General features: G+C 31.8%; 1 protein-coding gene across 4 annotated transcripts; it reads left to right on the forward strand.

Annotated features, from left to right (window-relative positions):
• Positions 1 to 1,525: 1,525 nt before the first annotated feature.
• On the forward strand, positions 1,526 to 25,084 carry LOC113517602 (uncharacterized). Of its 4 annotated transcripts, XM_031912494.2 has the most exons (28): positions 1,526 to 1,688; positions 1,831 to 1,892; positions 2,962 to 3,095; positions 4,354 to 4,489; positions 6,019 to 6,150; positions 6,507 to 6,600; positions 7,143 to 7,247; positions 7,640 to 7,884; positions 8,041 to 8,158; positions 9,372 to 9,504; positions 10,243 to 10,361; positions 10,616 to 10,728; positions 11,082 to 11,291; positions 11,784 to 11,895; positions 12,696 to 12,813; positions 13,349 to 13,491; positions 13,998 to 14,129; positions 14,269 to 14,361; positions 14,491 to 14,607; positions 15,428 to 15,534; positions 15,825 to 15,989; positions 17,425 to 17,583; positions 18,085 to 18,185; positions 18,874 to 19,060; positions 20,623 to 20,814; positions 21,804 to 21,909; positions 22,373 to 22,508; positions 24,315 to 25,084. In XM_031912494.2, exons 1-28 carry the CDS (start codon positions 1,662 to 1,664, stop codon positions 24,461 to 24,463), a joined length of 3,645 nt encoding a protein of 1,214 aa, XP_031768354.2. In that variant the 5' UTR covers positions 1,526 to 1,661; the 3' UTR covers positions 24,464 to 25,084. The 4 variants fall into 4 exon arrangements, with proteins under 4 accessions (XP_031768354.2, XP_052757570.1, XP_052757571.1 ...); XM_052901610.1 differs by lacking the exon at positions 14,269 to 14,361 and having other exon boundaries at positions 1,574 to 1,688; XM_052901611.1 differs by lacking the exons at positions 13,998 to 14,129; positions 14,269 to 14,361 and having other exon boundaries at positions 1,574 to 1,688.
• The last annotated feature ends 568 nt before the right edge of the window (positions 25,085 to 25,652 follow it).

The raw sequence follows: 25,652 nt of genomic DNA on the forward strand, positions 1-25,652 counted from the left end.
TTTGATCGACACACAGAGAAATGTCAGATTTGGAAGGATAGATCAATAAAGAGCCTAACTTGATAAACATTTTTTATAACACAGGGGGCAAATGAGCATGCGGCTCAATTGATGCTAAGTGACCACCGCTGCCCATGATTACCCGCAACACCAAAGGTGCCTATATTGCCTATATTGAAGAAAGTGCTTATATTCAGTTTAGTATCTTAATAAATATTATTTACAATAACTATCAGCTTTCTAAGTATTTTTATACATGAGCTAGTCTACTGCGAAATCAGGAAATAACAAAACAGAGATAATTCAGAAGTTTCCCAGAAGCTTATACAATAATAGGTATTGTGTTTAGATATTATTATAATATTTAATACAAATCATAAAAAGAAAATAACAAATATAACTGCCAATGGTATCTAAATAGCAACTGGCGGCATTATTAAAGCAAAGTTTTTACTTCAATCGATACATCAATATCAAGCCGGATTCTTTGAGAAGTAAACGGTTAGTGAAAGGCACTTACAAACTTGGCTAACATTGCTTTTCAAATAACTGAGATGTCATTTATGTCACCTTATTAGTCATAGAATGATCGACTATTTTTATTTATAGACCTATGTTTACATCTCTGATTAGATTTGCAATACTCGGGAACCATCAATAACCGATACATATACCGCACTGGTCTGCTCTTTATCAATGTACTGGCAGGAAGTTTGTTTATAGATAATTCGAATAACAGAACAGAGGATATTAGCCTACTATTACTACGGTGGTCTTTGGTTTTGGTGGTGGTGGTTTTGGCATAGAGTTTCATTTTAGTTTCCCTTCTTTTGTAATGGTATATTAAGATTTGTACTCTTCATCGCCTCTTATAATATCCCAAAGATGAAACGGCATGTAGACATCTTGTATTTGTAGCGTATTACTGGTTATCATAATACGCCTTTTATATTACTGGCCATCATAATCCGTCTTTTATATTTTTATATTGATTTTCTATTGTCTTATGTTTTACAATTCTGTCATAGATAGTCTTTATGTTCCCTATTGATGAAGACGTGATAAAAGAGAACTTCAATATCCAGCATTTTAATTATCAACCCGTTTCTCTTGATATTCTTACCTTATCATCACATGAAAGACATTAAAACTTATAAGAAATAAAATGCCTAAACTATTACACTCAACTAGATTAGTTACAGGAGATCATCGAAGTCAATTACAAATTTTTAAATATATTAAAAATTATTTTAGCTATGGTGCTTTATTCATATAGTGCTGGTGAACGCTAGTCCTAGTTTATCTTTAGATACGATATATCTATCGGTGTCTGTTAAGCTAAACATTTAATAAGGGGAAATGCGTCATTATATTATTGCGCAATCAACAGAAAAATATTAATCTCGTGATCGAAAATAAATTAATTGACAGCAGAGATTGTAATAGAAATTGTTTTTTTAATATTGATTTGCTTTTAACCTATTTCTGTCATTGTCATGTCACTATTTGAAATATTTTTAGGATTGTCAAGTTTCGTAGAAAGCCATAAACATTATCTGTCAAAAATATTCATACGGTTTTGGGGATTAATATTAACAATAAAAACACTAATCTCTGCAATATGGTTCACGTTTCTCTATTATTCTTTCAGCGAATTTGAAATGCAAAAGAGCATTAGTTTAGAAAAGGTAATAAACTTCCATTAAATTTATATTATCTTGCAAAAAAATATTAGCATACATATTAGCTAAAATCATTTACAATTATCGTAAAAAGTGAATAAGTGTTTAAACCTGAAAAACATTTCTAAAGGCTTCTATTCTTTAACAGTTAAATGGTACAGAAGTAATATTGAATGCAAGGAATAATACATTTAAATGCAACTGTCCAGAGTGAGTATTTCAGATAAATGTATGTGAGTTAATTATATTTATTCGCTTATAGCTAATTATATGCACTAAGTAGTATGATAATAAGCTATTAAGTGTATTACGATTAAAATGTTTCTGGCAATATACAATAAGTAGTAAGCATTACAATAACAATTCCTGCACCTAGATACCAATTTAGGTTTAATGATTCTTGATGAATCTTAAGAGTGACGTCATCGTCATCAGTACTAAATTGTATAATATGAATCTTATTTCGTTTCAATCAAAATGATGCATTCTCTATTGCAGCCTATATATGAGAACCTTGTGCAATATGAAAAACAATTTGTTTTAGTGATATTTAGAATGGCAAACAAACTGATAGCCCACCTGATAGAGAGTGGTAATCGTTGCCTATAGATATGGGTACATGGTACCCTTCATGCGTTGCCATTTCTAAAAACTATAATGTTACGCCTTCCTATCCTGTAATATCACCGCCATATCCCAGACATCAAACCGAAACACAGCCATGCAAACATAGCTGCTTCACAGAAGAAATATGAGAAGAATAGATGTACGTATGTAGACTTTTGTACTAAGGGAGTCTCCCTTTAGAAAAATTTTGACTTTTTATACAAAAATCTCTATTGAGATTCATGTTTCATAAGATCAGAATAACAACCCATGTTCATCTCATGGCTGATTTTTAGTCTTTTCCATTAACAAATTAGCCTAATATTGCTACGTCGTCAGGTTAAAGGCAATGGCACAATGTTTTATTTGGAGTTTACTTTCTCTTCGTTGGCGTATTGGTTTATATAGAACATTCATAATAGTATCCGATTCGACTTTACCGAGTTACTAGTCATAAATGGCCCTACGTAACTACATTATGGCAGATAAAGTTTCGCATTCACTTATATATATTTAGGTAATCATGGAGCAAATAAACATAAGACAATAGAATTAAACAAAATAACTCTAATCAACTGACCAATGGAGCAAAACAAAAAGTCGATTGGGGGTACAATTGAAAGAACATGAAATATTGTATTATACCATTTATTAAGAATAGTATTTATTCCAGTAATACCATCGTATCTCCGAAGAGAAAATTTAGACGTTTTGGTAAAATCTTCGAGCGTTATTGCATAACTATTAAGCCTAAATTGTATAGAAGCAACTCATTGTCTGAGTTGACGACAAATACCAGTGATTTCAGTGAGTGATCACTTTGTTAGTATTTTTTTGTAAGTTTTTTGTTGCATAACGTACTTAGACATTTGATTCCTTATTTTTTACTCGTTTATTTACTCAATCTATGCTAGTATCTTTATCTATAGTTCTTATATCTTTAAAGGTGTGTTATAGGTATTTTTAGTCATTTATTTACTCAATTACGATAGAACGAATCAATTAGTTTTTAGATTGTTTCTATAGAAGTTTAATTTCATCAACCTATTGTAAGTTATCATACAATAACTAGAAATACCTGCTATCATATATTTATAATATCAGCATGATTACATTGACACTGATTTTTAATAATAATAATATTTTAATAGTTTAGTTTTTTTAGTTTTTTTTTCTCACGGTATGAAATATATTATTCCATACCCTGCCATTTCTGTTGTAAATAGATAGGTATAGGTACTTATATAAATAAACTTTATATTTCATTATATTTTATATACTCATATTAATTAGTTTTAATTTTCGATTTTACCTTAAAATTAGGACGAAGATTATTCTATAAATGTTTTTTTTTATGCAACTTAGAATGGCAAACAAATTGACAGCCCACCTGAAGGAAAGTGGTAATCGTCACCTATAGACATGAGCAGTACCGCAAACATAACAGAGTATATTGTTTCGATACTCCCATGCGTTGGCATTCCTGAGAACTTAGGCTATTTCTTTGTACCCTGTAAATTAACTACCATATTCCACCCTTCAAACTGAAACATAGCCATGCAAACACAACTGCTTCACGGTAGAAACACGAATAGAACAGAGGTGCCCAAGCAAACGACTTTTGTGTAAAGTCTCCTTCTGGTAGTAATAAAAATAATGTAAATCTAACTCTAACCATAATATATAATTTATTTATAGCGATAAAGCCACCCATTGTTACCTCTGTCTTGTTTGTTTTTATTTTTTCATAATTTTATCACTAACATAGTCATGTTCAAAAATAAATTCCTAAGTACCACTCAATCACATCGATTACCTACTCCTCAAACTATACTTAAGTACCCTTTGTTACAAGAAACTAGACAACGAACGGACATCTAAGGACAATATATAATCATAATAATATATTTTCCCGTCTTGTAAAGTTTCCTGTTATAATATTTATCTATATATTTATATTTTTCTTTAGGATGAATAATACAGATTTAATGAATTCACTTCATCACTTTCGTAAGCAGTGTTCGTAAGAATTATATTTATATAATTACAAATGTATTATTTTCAGCATTAGACTTCTTCAAGCATACCAGTAATATTCTGACCAAAGATTTAGTAAAAAATTCTGTATGTTGTGGAGATTCTGTTAATAAATATTGCACAAAAACTGATACGCCATACATGTCTTGGAACTTAAAAGGAAAGTAAGTAATATTTAATGAATAGTATATATTTTTCAGCCGTTAATTGTTCACTGCTGAACGTAAGGGAAGCCTTGCCCATAAGGGGAGTTTTGCCAGTGGTTGCCACGCTTGGTAGGTGAATTGGCAACCGCAGCTAGGCTTTTAGAGACGTTTTAAGAAGAACACTCCTTTTTTTTTTTAACGTCTGGAAAATGTTTTATGCAGACCCATACACCTTGTGAGAGGTGAATGGGTACTGTGGGAATCCCCCCGTAAGGTGGGGGTGTACCCACCAAAAACCAGACGATATATCCTCGAGCTGCCATATGTCGGAGACATGGGTTCGCTTTCACACTCACCACATCTCCGACGGCAGCGACCCGCCCCCTGATGGTAAGAGCAGGTCTCCTCTCTCAAGATAGGGTGGATGGCGTGCTCACCCTACCACTCGGGGGATGCGCTGGTAAGAAGAACGCTCATCTCTCTACCATTTCTTTAGTCGCCACTTACGACATCTACAGAAAACAAAGGGGTGACCTATTCTATGCCAGTACCACAAGGACAAATAGTATATTAAATCATAAAAAAATTATACTACTAAACCAACAAATAACATGACTGACTGAAGTCACGTCTCAGCCTCACTCGATCGAGTATTAAAATAGGATATTTCGTCACACGGCGTAAATATATTCTACATAAATTAACGTAAAATTTTAGTTAATTAATAATATACCTTCAGCAATAATTTAATCTATAAAACTGTTATATAAAAATTTATTTTACGATTTTTAAAAATCTTTATGACGAAAATTTTTTAAGCCAGTTGACCATACTTAGTTATGGTTATTTTTTAATTAAGAATATTTAGATACAATTATTTTCGAAAATTTGAGTCGAATTGATAAAAGCTTTGAAGAATTGGTAAAGGCTATGTCTCTATTTTGTTTCGACGAAATGGGATTCACCGAAAATGACTCAACAGTATGGATTTTCTAGTTTGTGAAATTAAATATTTGTTCTTTGATTTCTTATTATGCAACTTTTAAAACAAAACTAATGAGCTGCATTTTCTGATTATTCGTGGTTTGGTTTTGTGTACAAAAAAAAACTGTGCATATATGTATATAGGAACAAATAGATGTTGTCTGTGACAAAATGATGAATTACTAATATAAGACAAGTATTTTTTTTTTGATATTTATTTTTCATTTTTTAAAGCAACCGAAAAAAAAGATTCTCAAATCGAATAAAAAACTTAAAAAAGATTTTTTAAATTTCTTACCTTATAACCTCGTCAGTTGTAAATTGATTTGGAAAATTCTTTTTTCATCTGAAAAAATATACTTACAGATTAGTCCCATAAAACATTTATTAAAATCGGTTCTATAGTCTAAACTAATTTCTAAATCAAACTAACTACTTTTTTACCACAATTGAAGTTTGTTTTTTTGTAGAACACAATTCTAAATTACTTTAACAATATTTTTGTAGTGGAATTCATAATAATATTTTTTTTATAAAATTATAAACTACTCTTTAAATAATAGGAAAACTAAAAGGAAAAACGCAATGTCGCCCGAAACATATGCGTCGAAATTTACTGCAGACTACGTCCACAATAATCAAAAAGAAGAAGAGAGCACAGACGTGAATTTATCATCTGGTGTCGATAGTTCCAGGTAAAACTAATATTTATAAACATCTAAAAGAAACTTTATCGAAAATATACATATGGCCAGACTGTTTGTAAATACTTTATTCGAAGAAAAATTACTCATCCAAAACTGCTCTAACAGATGCATCAGGGATTTTTGAGTAATACTTTACGTTATGTTAGTAAAAATACAGTATAGTCGCCAATTACAATGCACTCGATTACATACGAGTACCACATTATTAAAACTTAAAAATGCGTACAAATTTTAAGTAGTAGGTTGGTACTTTATAATGAAACTAGTTGATGTAATGATGATGAGATTCTAAACATTAATTAACTTGCACTTATATAAACATTTTGTGTTGCTATTCATTTTAGCACGTGCAGTATCGACCAAGTTAGCTATCAAAAAGTAGCTGCATTCCCTTTTAAATCAACGCCAAGCGGTAACCTAAAAGTACAGTCAAATCAGGTATTGAATAAATTTCCATTTTCAATAAAGATGAAAAAAGTTGCTAGTTGTGTCGACACTGAAAATAAATTGCATTTTATAATACTACCAATTCTACTACTACTATTTTTACAATTAGTAGATAAGTATGTAAAGATTTTTATTAAAGCTTGTTACCAAATTACACTTAAAAACAGAATGAATTTGAGTGAAATTTGGTACACTGATAAACAATTTCCTGAATTAATTAACACGATAAGATAATTTTTTATCCCATCTATGTGGACAATGTTGCAAACACGACTAGTATAATTAATATATAAAAAATTATAATGTAAGATTTACAAAAAAACAGTATTACATTATAATAGAATACAAAAAAATAAATAGTTCTTATAATTTTTATTTGTAAGAGTAACGGTTAACTAGTGTGGCATGTGAAACACTTGTAAAAAGTATGTTTTTCTATCATGCTTATAAAGTCGCAAATATTTGTAATATTGGAAAATAATATTTAAAATATAGAAACCGGTCAAATTAACTATCATTTATGGTTATTTTAGGTGGTATTTCAATCTTCAACAGTGGGTGTTCTTTTGGCAGATCCTACGCAAGCAAAGGTCAAAGTAAAATTTGAAGGAAAAACCTCCAATGAAATTAATTATAACGTAATATTATTATAATTGATTATAAAATAATATTATTATTTTAATAACAATTTATTCAAATTTCAATACTTTAAGTACTTAGGATACTATAAACATTTACCACATGCTCGTATTTTTCTATGACAAAGAGTAATTAATAAAATTCCGTATCAAATGTCGTGGATTATCACGGTACAATATTGTTCAAGATTGGTTATAAATTCGCTTATAGTTTATGTGTATATGTTACACCATATCTTCGCCAATCATGAATGGATTATTATAATTATTTTTAAAAGAAATATTATTAACTATCATTTTGTTTCGATATTAACCTGCTACTTATTTTACAAAACAAAACCTTGAAGCTAATTTCAATTATATCTAATTATAAACAACCTACTCGTATCTAGGACGATGAAATCGATTCTGAACTTCAATTGCAATACGGCCCTAGAGAAACTACGAATGCAAATTTACAAACAAAGAACAATAAACATAAAACTGTCAAGAAAGAAAGAGAAACTATACAAGATAGTGGGAAAGAATTGAGAAGCCTCGGATACACGGTACCCGAACCTATAGACTGGATGCGAATACAGCTGCCCAAAAAACAGGATTTGTTCCAAGAGTTCTACCGTAGAATTCATAATCACGTGTAAGACATTAAATTTTACTTTGTAAAGGAACATCAACTACAATCGCTCGCATATTTGTAACCGCAACATTACGTTATTAGATAAATAAATAAAAATGTTGATAAAATGCAATAATTAATTCTTTTTCGTTTTTATCATAATTTTATCACTTGCAGTAACACAGATACAATTATTCATATTGGCGACGAAGAAATCCATTGTCATCGTATAGTACTCCAGATATATTCTACTTTCTTCGACGTGAATCCTCATAATGAGATAGAGTTACCTATAGTTAGTATTCTTCTTACTTCTAGCAGTGTTTTATATATTTTAAACGCATATAGCTAAACTATGATTAATTTTAATTTTTTTTTAAATAAATATAACCCATATAATTAAGTATTATATCATACTGCATTGATGAAGGGTGGGATATGGCGTGAATTTACTGGGTACAGAGGAATAACATCTGAGTCCTCAGGAATGGCAACGCGGGGGGGGGGGTATCATGGGCAAAACAGTATACTCCTCTGCTATGTCCATGGTACTGCTCATGTCTATAGGCGACGGTTACCACTTTCAATCAGGTGGGCCGTCAACTTGTTTACCATTCTAAGTTGTATAAAAAAAATCATCTAGCCTTTATCTTTTATAAAAAAGCACTAAGATTTCTTTAGGCGACTAAGAATGACGAACAAGTTGATGATCCCTGTGATATCTAGAATAATATCTTCAGGCATAAACAGCACATGGGCATCATATTAGATACCTACTACAATTTTGTATGCTATCATCACTGCCATATCCCAACATCAGATTATATCTCAACCTTCTAAAAATAGCCACCCAAGCATCCTTACTTGGCGACAGAAACGGAATGAAACAGAAATGCCTATACAAAGGACTTTTGTACAGTTCCCCATCTGGTATTTTCGTATTACGGATTTTAGTTTTTGAGAATACATGTTCAATATTATTTGCAAATCCATCTTGCCCAGTTATCACTGCTAAGCATTGAACATTATCTACAAAACTAGGTACCTAATAACGATGCAACAAGATATCTTTTCATTTATCACTGTAACAATTTGTATATCGTTATCAATACGAATTAAAAAAAAAAAATTTGCTACTGAACAATATTACTTACCTGTAATTTTAATCATTACCAAGAATCTTTAAAATTGCATGTAGTTTATTAGTACAATTATGTAGATAAATATACAAGTATTTCAACAAAAAGTTATATGCGCTATTATCAGCTTTTCAAATCACAAAATCTACTTTCAATAAATAGTCCGTTTTAAAACTTTACCCGAATGTAATCAAACGAATAATTAACCTGACTGCTGATGTCCAATAGTAATACAATTAAAAATTAATTAATAAAATGTATTGATTTGTTGCTAATTTCATTTACCCAGTAATTTTTTGACAATTTAAACAAAACTTTATTACCTTTTCATTGAAGTCTATTAAAATGGATTATACTTACAACTTCTAGTCGAGTGTTACTCCAGAAGCGTTCCAAACTATCTACAATTGGATGATCTTTAGTGGACCAGAGAACAATAAGTTATTGAAGAGAGACAATATATTAGATATATTTTGTGCAGCACAATATCTTCATATAAAAGGTGTGGACTGATTACTTATACTTTTTACACTACTGATACAAGAGATGAAGGTCTGTCTGATGAAAAATGAAAACTGAAATGAAAATTTTTCGTATGTTATGTATTTTTCGTATTTAAGACACATTAGATAGACACGTTATAGTAGGCAATATGGTACCCCTACAGCCTACACGAGTTTTAAGAAACACAAAAAGGTTATCAATTCGCCTTATTTTTTTCTGTGCAGCAGTTACACACAAAAGTTGAGTGAGTAAATGATTGATCGAACGATTCTGAACTTATAATTAAGGAAGAACAGATGAGGTACTTTTGCACGTCACAGGACGTTACTTGTACTTATTAAAAAAATTCGCGGTTTCCCGCCATAATGCCCGCTATCTATATCACTTGTAATAAAAAACGTTTGTATGTAATCTAAACAACCAGTTCGTTGAATTTGAAATTTTAACGCTATAAAGTAGCCAGATCTTTTATAATACCTATCAGTACCGATATTTTGAACAGAGATATGTTATAAATAATTGTAATAAACTGTTAATATTAATTTCTTATATTGTGTCTTTACTTCTATGTGATTACCTAGATTGATTTTTCAGTTTTGTCAATATAAAAGTAGAGCCGACTCTTTTATTAACGTAGTAATGTTGTTCTGTGTACGTGATCTCATTATTAACTTCCGTCATAATATATTTATAATATAGAATTTAAAAAAAAATCTAATTTATGAATATATTACAGATTTAGAAGAACAGTGCTGGTCGTTTATAGTAAACGAAAATCTTTTTTCTGAAGATAGTGCATTTGCTTTATTTCTAGAAGCGAGAGAAAAGGGAATAACGCCTGTTATAGAATTAATGGTTAATTAATTATGCTCTTTTATATGTTTGGAAAATTCATAAAAGTACCAAGCCACAATTAAAAAAAAGTTATGTTCTATGTTAACAATATTTATTATGGAAATATATTACGAAAATCACTAAAAATAAAGACAAAATATTTATTTAAGTATTTATTTATTCTTTTGCAAACAAAACTATTCTCAGATTGTGTTACAATACTGGAAGTATATAAATCTGCAGTTAACATTCTAATTTCAACTGAATTCTTCCAGATTCCGCGTGTGATGAAATTCTTTTTACCTCTAGTGGCGTCTAAAGATTTTCTTGAACTTGATGCTGAAGAAGTTATGACTATTCTTAAGTCTAACTACATTTGTGTTACCAGGTGAATTTCTTTTACAATAAAGAATTAAATAGGAAATCTATCTAAAAAGAGTAAATATTTAATTGTCAAGCGCATTTTATAGAACTAAGAATTTATGCAATAAGGACCTCAAGCAGTCGACAAAAAATGATTCTATAAAGAAATTTATTTAAAACCTGACAATTTTGCAGAATCAGTACTAAAATCATAGACATAACTGACCACTTACGTGACCTAAACCTGCACGTTTCTAATACTTTGCAATAAGCCCCCTAACTGTGATAAAGTCTGAATCCCCTCGATATTTCCAACTTATAATTCTGTACAAAATCCATAATTTTATTAAGTTCACAAAATTTACATGGTATTAACAGTGAAATAGAAGTTTTAATGGCGGGTGTGCGATGGTTGTACGCGGACTGGCCACCCCGCAGCCGGTACGTAGTAGAGGTGATGCGTTGTGTAAAGTTTGGCCTAATCTCACCTTGGCAACTAGTTGACATAAAACGGAACCCGGACAATGCTGAGATACTCGAGATTGTCAACAAACCAGAAGTGCAGCAGATGGTAGACGATGGTCTGGCGTAAGTGTAGTTACTTACATTAAAATTAAAAGTAAATACAAATAGCTTTCTACTCAGAATAAAAAAAAGCGACATCAATCCGAATAAAGTTGGTACCGGTGGTAATGTAATAGTGAAAATGGTACTGACACGGGAATAAATACTATCAATTAAAAAAGTCAAAATCTATTTAGAATTAGAAAAGATATCACATAACATACTCACATAACGAATACATACGAATGAGAACTTCCTCGTATTTGAAATATTTTATTTAAAAAACAAATCTAGAAACAAACAGCGTGTCAAGTCAAAAACTGGCGACGCATATCACGCATATTCTTGATATTGGTTTTGGCTCTTTTTTTCACATTTATGTTTTTGATGCGAAACTGTTTCCACAAACAATTAGGAGCATAACAAATTTTTTTAACAAGATTTTTACTATTTCGATAAATCGAAACATATTAAAATGAAGCATTTTTCGACTTAATGTTTTCGTATATTTAACAGTTACGTAATAATTAAATATTGGTACGGCAACAACTCAAAGAATTATTACCACTGGATAGATGTTCTTGGTCTAAGCGAGCCTGCTGAAAGAAACTGGATAGGAGAGGAAAAGGTAATTCAAATAATAGTAATCCTAACTAATATTATAAATGTGAAAATAAATTTGTTTCTTTGCCTTTTAGCGCCTTAATGTCTCAACCAATTATCATAAAATTAGATGTAATATTTGAGATTAAGGCTAATGACATATCCTGGTCACGCGTACAAAGTCGTGACCAAAAATCTAGTACTAGATAATTGAAGCCTTTAGGGAGATTTTTTTAATAATCATGCATTTCATGACTAAATAAAATTCATTTATTAACACAATCTACATAATGTAGCTGAATTACGTTCGCTCTTTAGAATATTAGTGATCATAAAGTATTATAAATTCCAATACACTTGCTCGAAACAAATTAGACATCAATATTACGTAAACAAGGTTACAAATGAACATTTAGTGTGTACTTTAAATAAGGAAAAATTTCGAAGCAATCTGCAAACACATTGCGCAAACAATGGCTAATAATGATAAAATGTTTACCTACATCAGCATTGCCAGTTACGATATTTTATTTCTCATACAAATTAAAATAAAAATTATTGAGTATGATAATATTTTCTCCGTTTTTGTCTATTCAAAATTTACGTCTGTTTTCTTTACCTTTTACCAAGTAATCATTGTTCCGAAAGGTGAAAAAACACGCTGTTTTTGGGTTAACATTAATGTCATTTTACTATTTATACTATAACTTCCAAATAAAGTATTAATAATCCTATATTCCATTTCTCTAAGACATAATTTTTTCCCCAAAATTGCAAAATTAATACTCAATCTGGAAACACTGATGTACGTTCATTCCATCACAGAACCACGTGACGTATAAAGATTTCTTAGAATATCTGGAGCAATTCATGGTACCAAAGGACCAGATGTACCAACAAATGGCAATGATGCAACCACCAAGGAGGAATGATGATGTACCTGGTAAATATGAATTTATAACGTTACCTACTTTGATATCATAATTAACTAATTTGTTAAATAACGAATGAGTTAATTCTCAATTTAATATAATTCTCATAATTGAGAACGTGAAGTGGAATAAGAATATATTTATTTTTATTATTATTTTTTACTTATTTTGTAATAGACAAGTGTAAGAACTTTTATAAAATAAACTAGAACTATTGTATATTAAAAAATATATATATTATATCCTTGCCACGTATTCAGTGACGCTTCAAAGCATATCTGTTATCCAGCGAGAACCCTTGTTAATATATATTTTTACTCAAAAGAATTCATTTTCTGAAAACTCCTTAATCAGGCTTTCGAATGATTTAATCCTGCCAAGAAAAGCCAACTATTACTTACTATTGTATTGAAAAAAGTATTATTGATTTGTGAACTTAAATATCATATAAGAGATTCTAAATGCTACTTAAAGAAAAAGAACGATGATCTGATTATTATATACTTAATTATATACATAAAAACATGCCAATAATATCTTTGCTAGGTAATTTACGAGGCATAGCCAATGATAATATGGAAGCGAAAAGACGCAACATGGACTTTCCTCTGCCAACGACATTAAAAGGACTTAGTGGTGACAAGGAAAAATTTTCAACCATGAGCGATTTCCTAGATAACAAAAGAAAGGTAAAATATTCGACACTTGTATATGTATTAGCTGTTTATAAGTGCAGATAAAATAAATATACAAAAATTATACAAATTTTTATAATATTTTTAAACCTTTGTCTAAAAAAAAGAAATACACTCTCAAATTAAATAAGCAGGCATTGCAAAATTCATGCGGGTTAACAAAAAGCCTGTAGGGAAATCTAATGAATCTATAGTTTTTGCCTATATCGAAGTAAAAGGCGTTTGATCATAACTACACGTTAGTACAAAATATACGTAGCACCAAATTCATATTATTGTGTTATAATACACCTATGGTATGACCTTTGTATGAAACTATTTTAATTAATATTTATTTAAACTATTTTGGATTTTCTTTCCTCTTGTAAAATATTTAACGAACTATACAAAATTTTATGAAATAAATTTGGCAAGTCTACAATAGATACATTTTGCTTAACAGTGTATGGTATACTCGAAAGGGATAATGTAACACATACTTTAAAAATGCTAATCAACAGGGTATCGAAGGCTACAAATCTCCATCTCCAGCTCGGTCACCAGTGCACGATATGGAGGTGCCATTGGTGATGCCTGTATTAACTGAGCGTAAACGAATTTCTGGAATTGAAAAACAACAAAATTTATTAGAGGTAGCTCTAAAAAGAAAAAAGTATTTAAAAAATTACTCTAGGTAGACTGTGTCAGTTACATCTTAATTTTAAATTATTTCTTTCAATACTTAAGCTTCATTTATAATTTATTCTTAGTTACAATTAACACTAATTTTAGGAGCAACGGAGACAAGAAAGAAAACAGATGCAAAATACAGAAAGAAATAAGCAAATACAACAGATTCATATGTGCACGATTCACCAGGCCACTGTAACCTTTTTGTTTTTTTTTTTTTTTTATTTAATAAGTTGCTAAAATTTAAAAACAGTATTTTTATTTATCAGGGAATAGGTATAAAATTGTATAAAAGAGTCTTTTATCTAATATTTAACATTCCAGAATGACGGCAAACATAATCAAATATTCGAACTACCCGAGAAAGACTCCACAGAAGAACTGAATACGAGCAACAGTGAGAGTGACACTCTTAATGCTGAAACAAGTAACACAGACAAAGTAAATTCTTAATAAATTCTTAACAATACACTTACCTATACTCCCTTATCCAAATAAGATAGTTAAAGACAGTACCTGGCTATTCCTATTGAGATAACAGTAAGATTAAATTGAAAATTAAAACAATTTATGTAACTAAAACTTTAGTTTTTTATGACACGGTAATCATTATTCTAAAAACTAATATGAATGAAATTTATTATATTATAGTTATTTTCCGCGACTTTGCCCGCGTAAATTAGTACATAAAGTATTCTATATGCTAAGTTAGGATATAACCTACCCGTTGGCAAATTTCGTTCAAATGTGTTCAGTAGTTTTTGTGTAAGAGAGTAACAAACATCCATCTATCCACCCTTACAATTTTTTATAATATTATTAAGATGGACTGGTAAAGAATGCCATCAGGTATTAAGTCCGCCCTGTAAACATATTTTAATATGTGCAAATGTATAAATAAATAAATTTTGTTATTGTTGATCTATAATATAGCTTTGTTATCAATTAAGGCAACTATTTCTTTCTGAAGATACGTTCAAAATTGACATAATGCACGCTTTCTTTCGACCATTATATTGGTAATATCTATAGAACAACGTTACCACAACAAATAGACTATCAGCATGTTTAGTATGCCTTAACGTAACATAGGATTTCGCAAAGAAAACACAAAAAAGATTTGTTTTTACGCACATACGCCTACATACTTTATACAGCAATCATTAATCATGTTGTTATTATTGCTATATCTTTTTCTCGACATAATTTTATACAGTGTAACTAGGTATTTTGTGTTTTAAATTGTAATATTTTATTGCAGAATCAGTATTTCGCAAAACAGGGTGAGAAGAGACACAATGAGAAGAGACATAGTGTGGCGGCGAGCTATTTAGCAGCAGCTACTGCCGCCTTGTCCTCTTCTAGAAGGTTCTTTCAAACACTTGCCTATATACTCATTAAATATTCGAAAGAGTTTGAAAGTAATTTATTATAATAAGTAACTCGTAGCCCGATACGTTCATTGACCGGGACAAAAAGTAACCTATGTCTTTCTCAATTATATTATCGCACTATATTATTTTAATCAACATAAAAACAAATACTATATCTAATTATTCTGTAAATACAGCAACAATCTGTTTGGTCACTCATATATACCATGCCATATACCTATATAGAACGACAAAGCATACTTCAACAAAAAGAAATATGTGCAGGAACTCAGGAATTCCTTCGTCTCCCACGGCACGTTCTCAGACCGCGGCCAATGTCTCACGGCCAGAAGCTCCTCGGCCATCAGTACCAGTGTCCCAGAATAACTTTTTCAGTCCTCAGTTATCACTCTTCAATCAATCCAAAGAATCACTAGCTAGGAATAACATGTAAGTTTTTCTTTCAGTTCTAATCTATATATTCCTCATATCGGCCGTTAACTGTCCAATATTGTACATAAACCTCGACCATAAGGTGAGGTTTGGCAGTAATTGCCACGTTTGGCAGGCGGGTTGGCAGCCAATCTATATATTATTCAAGTAATATTTTCTTATTATAACTTCTAGAAAATATTAAATAATTATATATATATATATATATATATATATATATATATATATATATATATATATATATATATATATATATATATATTATTACAAAGGCAAACAAGCTGACGGCCCACCTGATAGAAAGTGGTAACCGTCGCCTATAGACATAAGCAGTACCATGGACATAACAGAGTATACTGTTTCACCCATGATACCCTCCATGCGTTGCCTTTCCTGAGGACTCAGGTGTTATTCCTCTGTACCCAATAAATTCACACCATATCCCACCTTTCAAACCGAAACACAGCCATGCAAACACAACTGCTTCACGGTTGAAACACGAATGGGACAGAGGTATACAAGCAATCGACTTTTGTACAAAGTTTCCCTCTAGTATAAGTAATTATAGGTTTAAGATTTCAACATACGATATTTGAAGTTTAATATTAAATAGATCTATATCACAGGGAAATGAGAATTAAAGAAATTTTATGAAATTCGAATATATTTCATTGGATGAAGATTTTAAATTTGGATAAAAGTTGTTTGGAAGAGATTGCTTAGCAATAAGACCGCCTTTTGTACTACACTATACAAAAATTCTTCAACAAATCCTGTAATGTTGATGCAGTAAAGTGTTAAATATATAAAAATAAATAAATAAAGGGATATTTCATTATTATATTATAAAATTGTAATACTGTTCTGTTTTTACTCATTTCATTCAAAACCTATGAATTTATTTACGGGTCTGTTCGCGAACCATGATCTGCATGCTAAAGAGAACCTAATAACAAAGGCGAAAAGATCTATGCGATGCGATGCGATGGGATGTGTTTATTTAGAGTTCTTACATACATGAATACGTCTCTTGCACACTTGGATTTAAATATCTATCAAAGCCCCATTCTTTCCCTTCACTTGTAATATAAGAGTTGAGTAGATACCATAAGCCATAATCTTCAGTTCTCACTGCTGCAGCTTCAAAACCAAACCAATAACTTTATTTACAGAATTTAATGAAATCATGATCATCCTAAAATATTGATATATTTTTTAAGGGTGATAAAGGAATGGTAACTCCGCCTGCGCTATTGGTATACGCTGGCGGGACACCAGTGCGGAAATCACCCCGCACTTTGATAAGTGAGGATGAAAAGGCAGGTCAGTTAACCCATCGTGACGAATTCCACGAGAATTAACCAATATATATAAATATTGGTATTATAAACTCGAATCACCCATTGGCGTTTACGTATTTTAACTTTAACAGGAACAAACTGTCAACGTCCATTCTTGGGCCGTCTAACAAGAACTACATCACAGAAGGATCCCTGTTCAACTGGGATAGGGAGACAGTTTTAGTGTTTGGTGGTATTGATCCTCACAATGCATACGGAGCTGGTCGGAACACTGGAAAAAGCATTTATAGGTAGGTACTTTAAGGTCACATTACTTACAAGTCATCACATTATCTGATGGAAAGTGATGAACACTTGTTAGTAAAAAAATTATAGAAGAAAGACGTGTACAGACAGACTACTACTTTTTAATTGTTCCATTTTTTATACTTAGGTTAAGGTCATTTAACAGTAAAGATAATTTAAAGTATTTTTTCCCAAAAACATATTTAAACTAACTTTATATTTTTGAAACGCAGATATTTGTTATCTGTGATTGAGTAATTCGATCATATAATTCGTAATTAATCTTTAAACACCATAATCACTAAAAACGTTACACCTACCACTGTATAACAAATTGACTAGTATTATAAAATTTATAATTTTTACACAACATTTAATACTATTATTTTAATATCGTTTGTGAAGAAGTTAGGTATTTAAAAAGTTGCTAGAAATTTTCACAAGAACAAAACAGGGGCCGCTGTCTTTTATTCTAGGATACTTATTAAAATGTATTCAATATTCAGGTACGATCCTGTACTAAATGTATGGGACTATGTCGGAGATTTACCAGAACCAAGACATCACCATTCGATTGCCTTTTTACGTGGCAGAATTTATCTAGTTGGTAAAAATTTTCCTTACCTATCTAGTATGAAAGTAAATAACAGACTCGTAAATTCAAATCTAATTAAATATAAATTATTCACTGGGATACTTTAAAATTTGATCCAGCTAATGTCTAAAAAGAGCCTATTTCACGTTATACACACGAGGTCACTAAAAAATTAAAAGTTTTAGTAAAAAGGTAAAATAAACTACTAGGACTATTTAAGTTCAAACTTTGTAATAGCTACTAAAATTGTATCTGTTGCCAACTGCCTAGCAAGTCGCTAAATAATCAGGAACTTGGGTTTGATTTTTAGCAAATAGAGAGTAGAGCCAATCACTCTATATATATATACTCACATGACACATAATGTCTAATCTACTACATATACGTCGGTTACAAACAAGCTGACGACCCATTTCGTGGGAAGTAATAACCGTCATATACAGGCATGAACAGCACTACAGATAACACAGAATACACTATTATACCCATGATACTCCATATACGAGAAAGTTGTTGTGTACGATGTTGTCCGGACCCTGTAATTTCACTACCACATCCCGCCCTTCTCATCGAAACAATCATGCAAGCATAAGCTGCTTAGTAGTAGAAACGCAAGTAGAACATAATTATCCGTGGATATGAGTTTTGTACAAAATCTCCTTGAGTAAATAAGAGATTGAGGCTGATCACCGGTCACCAGGAGGCGCTGATCCTCGTGACGATGATATCCGCGGCAAATCTGTCGTGGTATCCACAGTATGGAGTTACGAACCGGTCACCCGCTCATGGTACAGCGAGTCGGGCCTCGCCATACCCAGGAAGAACTTTGGTCTTGTTGTACATCGCATGGCGTTGTATGCTATCGGCGGACAGGACAAGAAGGGCAGGTAATATAGCCATCTAGACATATTACTAGTACACATATATTAAATATACATTTGGAGAAGATAGTATAATATATGTATTTAATTAAAAAATCCCTGCGTTCTTGCCCATAAATTAGAAATTTATTTTTATTATTATTATATGTATCACGTTGCTATGTATTGCTTCATATTCATTTACCACATTCTGTTTGCATTTTTATCTATATTTCTATTATTATATATTCTTCTACTGATACTTTTCTAGATAAGCATATTGGGAAACTGTAAAGCTAAATTAACTAAATAACATTAATCATGAATAGATTAATAATAACTTGACTTTGATGAGGGGAGCCAAAGCATTTACTAAGACTTCTGTGTCGAGACATATAAAAGTAACGTCTTAGTCTTCAGGAGTAATAAATATAAGGAACAGCATGAGCATCACTTAACTAATAATTTATGCTATCCAAATACTTCTTTTAGTCCTGCTTAGTTTTTAACTATATGGTGTTCTGGGATAAGTACAGAATTATTTTATTTATGATTAGCTTTTGTCCACTACTTGTATGCGTGAATTTCAGAAGTAGGAAAATCAATGAAAGATACGACTTCTAGATGGCGTATCAGGACAAAACACACATCAGTTCTTAAGTTTGATTTTCAAGAATACAACTGTGAAAACCACATTTAATTTCATACAGTAATTTTTGTGTAATGCCGGATCAAACACAAAGAGATGAACAGACAGGCAATTTAAAAAAAATATTGTTTTGGCTTCTATTTACATTAATTTTTCTTAAATATCACTTGTATACAGACATTCTCTAATTACAATTTTATTATATTAGAAAGACATTCATGTCTGTAAACAAATAACTCTCCACTTTCTACTAGGATTGTATCGTTTTATTAAACCCATTTTTAATAACATATTGTAATTTACTTATTCAAAAAAAAACTCGCAAATGAATATTATAATTTGGGTTATTGAAATATCATTTACAAATACATCGGAAAATTGTAAGTAGGTTTATGTGTAAATAAGTGCCTACTTACATTAAACGACTTTGACCCTGTTTCACAATTAAAACTCAAAGTACGCAAAAATGAGGTTTGTAACACATTTTAAATCATCAATTTGTTTTCAGCAAATCGATGCAAATACAATTTAATAATTCCTTTAAATAGTGTATTTTTAACACATGTATCCTGTGGTGAGGTTATAGGACTATGTTCATATTATTTTTAAAGCATTTAAATGAAATGCACCGTATTATGTATTAAATTACAATAGTAATAGTACCTAATTTTTTCCTCTGCTAGGGAGGGTGGGGGGATTGTTAGTAAAGCGGACTACCAGTCCCATTGTTAGCAACATTACCAACCAGGTCGACCTTCACGTGGTCCCCTTTGGAAACCATCGTGCTAAATTCCAGGTGAATTCATCGCGATGGGCTAACTGGCCTGCCTTTTCATTCTCACCTATCATCCCTTATTGGTACCCGGCCAGTATATACCCTTAGCGTAGGCGGGAATGGCATTCCTTTTTCATTCATTAAAAAAAATTTCCTCTTCTCTAGGGTTCTTAGATCAGTGGAGAGGTTTGACCCTAAAACAGGTTCGTGGAGTGAGGTCCGTTGTATGAGTGTCGCCCGCATGGCGGTTGCGTGCGTGAAGTACAGAGAGTACATCTGGGTAGCGGGCGGCATGACCGGCGAAAAGAAGAAACCCGTGTGCAAAATTGTAGAATGCTACAACTCTAAAACCAACGAGTTAGTACCTTAGAGCTACCGTAGAGCTCTGAACAGACAATATACACAGAAAAAGGGATTGTTAGTAATAGAAACTAACGGTGATAATTATACGGCCGGGTGGAGATATACGGCCGGGTGGAGATATACCTAGTAAGGTATCATCATCATCATATCAGCCATTAACAGTCCACTGGTGAACCTAAACTACCCCTTTGGAGGGGAACTAAATTACTGAACCGATTTTGATAAAATTTCTATGGGACCAATTTGTAAATATATCCTTTATATAGGAAGCTATGAGATGACAAACATAAAAAAAGAAAAAATCCAACCGAATTGAGACCCTCCTCTGAAGTCGGTTGAAAAGTGAATATGTTTGTTTGATACAAGTACCTCTTGGCACTTTACTGCTTAACCAATCGTCTTCATATAGGAATAGCACGCATGTAATATTTAGAATGGGAGTAGGACATAGGCTATTTTTAATCTTAGTCAATCGATATTACAGTCATTCGGACGATGTCGCTGGTAAACATTAATTTTTAATATTTATGATGAATATTACAAACATAATATGGAACTCAAACATGGCGGGTGGTTTAGAGCCATTTTTCATGAGTATCTATGGAGAAGTTTTGTATTTAGCAGCGAACAGTTAAAAGCTCAAATTACCAAAATGATTCCGTTAAATTATTCGATGTTTTCCCTAGAGGCTACAGTATGAGGTTCTTCAAAAAGGGTGTATTAAGGTTTCTTCAGAGTCGGCAAGGTGATAGTGTTGCAGAGTCCATACACTGACCGTTTACCATGAGACGGGCTGAATACTTGCTTGCCACCTTCGTGGTATAATAAAAAAATGTTAAAAAAGGTCAAGACTTTAATATTGTTAGATACTTTAAAAATATATCCTCAACCTAATTAGGTATTTAAATGATAGTATATTACTAGTTGAATAATGCGTAAATATGTGCGGACGTAATATAAATGACATTTCAGTGTAATTTCAGATGGACCGAAATCCACAATCTGCGCTTCCCGCGCTGTTTTGCTACTTTGTTCGCCATGAATGATAAACTATACATTATCGGCGGAGCTGGGAAAAAGTCTGATAAGGTCCTTAATTTTTAATTTAATTTCTTAATAATAAATTTTATAACTTCATTTACATTAAATTTATTTTATTTATTTATACTTTTGCACACATTAAAATATGTGTTCAGAACGGACTTAATGCCTGATGGCATTCTCTACCAGTCAAACGTTACGATAAACATAGACTTAATATAGTTAATATTTTAAGAGATAACAACAATTTAAGATAAATAAACATACAAACATATAGAATAATATATCATAGTTCGTTACAATATATATGCTACTGCTTAACAGTATAACAAAAGCTACATGAATATATATGGAATAGAAATATAAGTTATCTAATCATCCGTTCATCAACTCATCATTTTCATACATGCTGCTATACATGTCTATAGGCAATGGTTACCATTATTCAGTCAGCTTGTTTGTCATTTTAGGTATCAAAAACTAAATAATCAACAGTATATTTTTCCCGCAGGACAAAACAGCAAGTAGTGTGGGTGCGATCGACGTGTGGGACTGGAAGGACCGCGCGTGGAAGCACGAAACTGACATGTCCATTCCACGGCATGGTCACGCCCTCGCATACCTCGGCACGCAACTCATAATCCTTGGTAAAATATTAGACGGATACTTTCTGTCTCTCTCTCTTTTGTGGGAATGGAATTAGATATTGTAAAAGACATCCCGTTACAGGTATCCAATAAAAAGAACGGTATGCCTAATCAAAATTAATATAAACGCCTAAAAAAATGCAATTTAAATGCGATTGAAGTCTCTAATTTTTAATTACTTATTATTTTTGTGTCATATTCTTTAACTGTAAATAATACTGCCTCTTTCGAATTAAATTTCTGATTTAAAAAATACAGAATAATTTAATATTCATTATATAAGTTCTTGTACTATTTCATAATTCCATTTATATGGATGAAAATGGAATAGTAACCTCTGTTTTATCAATATATTAAACGTGACATTGTAGGATGATAATTGAGAATAACTGGCCTACACTTAGCTCATCGTGTCGAATTCCATGAGAATTGATCACTATGGTTTTCATTGGGAACCACGTGGTGGTCGACCTAATAAGGTATGCAGAGCTGCTAGACCCTGTTACTAACACTTTTCCCATTACAATTATAACGTTTTCCACCAAGTATCAACAATATTGATGGTCAAGATAAAAATAGTCAAATTCACTAGTGTTTCATAGATAAGTATTATATTAACGAAATACGTATCACATCGATACATGAATTATACAATTTAGTGGTAAAATTACCGGAAAAGTTTATATTCACATACGTGTGATATCAGAACTTATCAAGGTTGCGTATTACGAATCAAATGTTAGTTAAACATGGCGTATTAGAAAAAAAGATGACTAACTAAACGTGCCCACAATATTAGACAATCGAACGACTTCAGATATTCTACGAATGACAACCGTGTTCACTTTTTGCTAACTATTATATTGAATGTAACTTAGCCGTGACCTTGTTTATTTTTGTGACTCAAAATACCTCGTGATATTAGGATTACAATCAGATCAACACCTAAATCACAGAATAAATTTAATAATATTTTAATTAAAGGTTAAGTAATCTTAACTTTTAGACTTTCGAGTTGCAAGGTTTATATTTTATCTAAAATATCGCGTTTATAACTGTCTTTAAAGAAATGTCCTAAATTATGAATCCATCTAAATTTCCAAAGTTTATGGAAAGAAGTAGAAATGGCAAATATGCTAATGAACTACTTGTTAGACTGTAGACATCGTAGAATATGATGTAAGCCGGATGTACTCTGTCCATCCAAATGGTGCACAAACACTTCTTGGGTGAGCAGAGCGACACTTTCAGCTATACGCAAATACATGTCTAGACAGGGGAAAGGGGTTGTTATAATGGGGTCTAACTGGCCCATTGCTAGTAATACACCCTATCAGGTCGACCTCCACGTGGTTCCCTCTGGAAACCATCGTGGTTAATTCTAGTGGAATTTATCACGATAGGCTAACTGACCTGCTTTCATCGTCACTTATCATCCCTCACTGGTGCCTCGCTAGAGTATACCGATAACGCGGGCGGGGTTACCATTCCTTTATCACCGATTAATACGTGTCTAGAAGTATATCTTGTACTTTTTTTAAAGGACTAGTCTCCCTCCTGGAAATTAATTTTAATTACACCAACGGTGGCAGACATTTTTAAACATAAACAAAACCATAGAAACAGATTACACTGTATAACCCTCACGCATTACCATTCCTATCATTTTGGTGCATGCCTCCGTACCTTGTAATTTCACCGTGTAATCCGAAATACAATACAGCCAGAGCTACTTCACAGCAGAAACATGAGTGGAAGAGAGACTTTTGTACAAGGTCTTATTTTGGTACACCTTTCTTTTTTCAGGTGGTATGACTACAATATACATGCGTGCACTCAACAACGTGGAGTCATTCTGCTGCGAGCGAGGGGCTTGGATTCGAGGAGTCGCCACACTTCCATCACCGCTATCTGGGCACGGAGCTGTTACCCTTCCCCCTGCGTCCCTCATGTAACCAATCCTTCATATAATAATTTCTAGCCTAAATTTGAACATCAGTATCAAATATTATTCTTAGTTTATTAACCAGTTAGTTGTTTTTACATATTTTTCTGTTTCTCTCAACCAAATCTCAGAAGTGAACGTGAAACGTAAGCTTAATTCTGTACTATAGTATATAAACAAAAAACAAATACTCCATTCTCTTTAGCTATCGTTCAGTACGGTTAACTGAACAAATTTTTTTTTACATATGTACATACATACTGTCTGTCACACCTGTCTCCGCTCTGTATTTTTTTTTTTTACTTGTTCAGTCTACTGATTAGGAATTAATAGATTATTGTATGTATTTATCTGATTTATTTATTACAAATTGTGACTTAAAATCAATATAATATGCGCTATAATTCTAAGGGTGCAACACAAATTTGTATGACAAGTTGCATTTAAAAAATCTAAAAAAAAATTAAACCACGAGCGAAGTATTTGTAATTGTTTTAGATAATTTTACTGGATTATTTAAATTCTAAGGAAAAGGTCTAGAAATAGAAATTTTAGTGCTCTCAAATCTCAATGTTATTGTGTTTTCGATGTGTATCGTATTGTAATAAATTAAATTGTAATAAAAATTGTACGTGCGTTAAAATTAAATTAATTGTGATTTAATTTATTTGCTTATCAAATGTAGTCTTGTTCGTATAATAAATTTATGCAACGCATGACAACGCATTATCATTTTTCGTGTTAATCATAAGTTATATTAATATCTAATGAATAGATAGAGATAAATTATCTCGTTTTTTATGATAATTTAAACGAAAGTCAAGCTAACGACTCTTTTGATGGAAATAGTAACCGTCGCCTATAGAACATGAACTGCATTAGAAGCATTGCGAAAATATACTGTGATACCTATGGTACTCCTCATCCTCAGGAACAATATTTCTGGGGGGGGGGGTGGGGGTTGTTAGTAATGTATTAATCGCATTGCTAGCAATTTACCCTCTCAAGTTGAACTCCACGTAGCCCACCCCGGAAACCATCGTATTGAATTCCAGGTGTATTCATCACGATGGGGTACCTGAGCTGCCTTTTCATTCTCACCTATCAGCCCTCACTGGTGCCCCGCCAGCATTAATACCATTCCATTATCACCCATTCAAGATAAAACCTTTTTGAAGGCACAGGACATCATGCCTCTG

The sequence above is a fragment of the Galleria mellonella genome, unplaced genomic scaffold (assembly GCF_026898425.1).
Source record: "Galleria mellonella isolate WM207_F2 unplaced genomic scaffold, CSIRO_AGI_GalMel_v1 utg78, whole genome shotgun sequence".
NCBI lineage: Eukaryota > Metazoa > Arthropoda > Insecta > Lepidoptera > Pyralidae > Galleria > Galleria mellonella.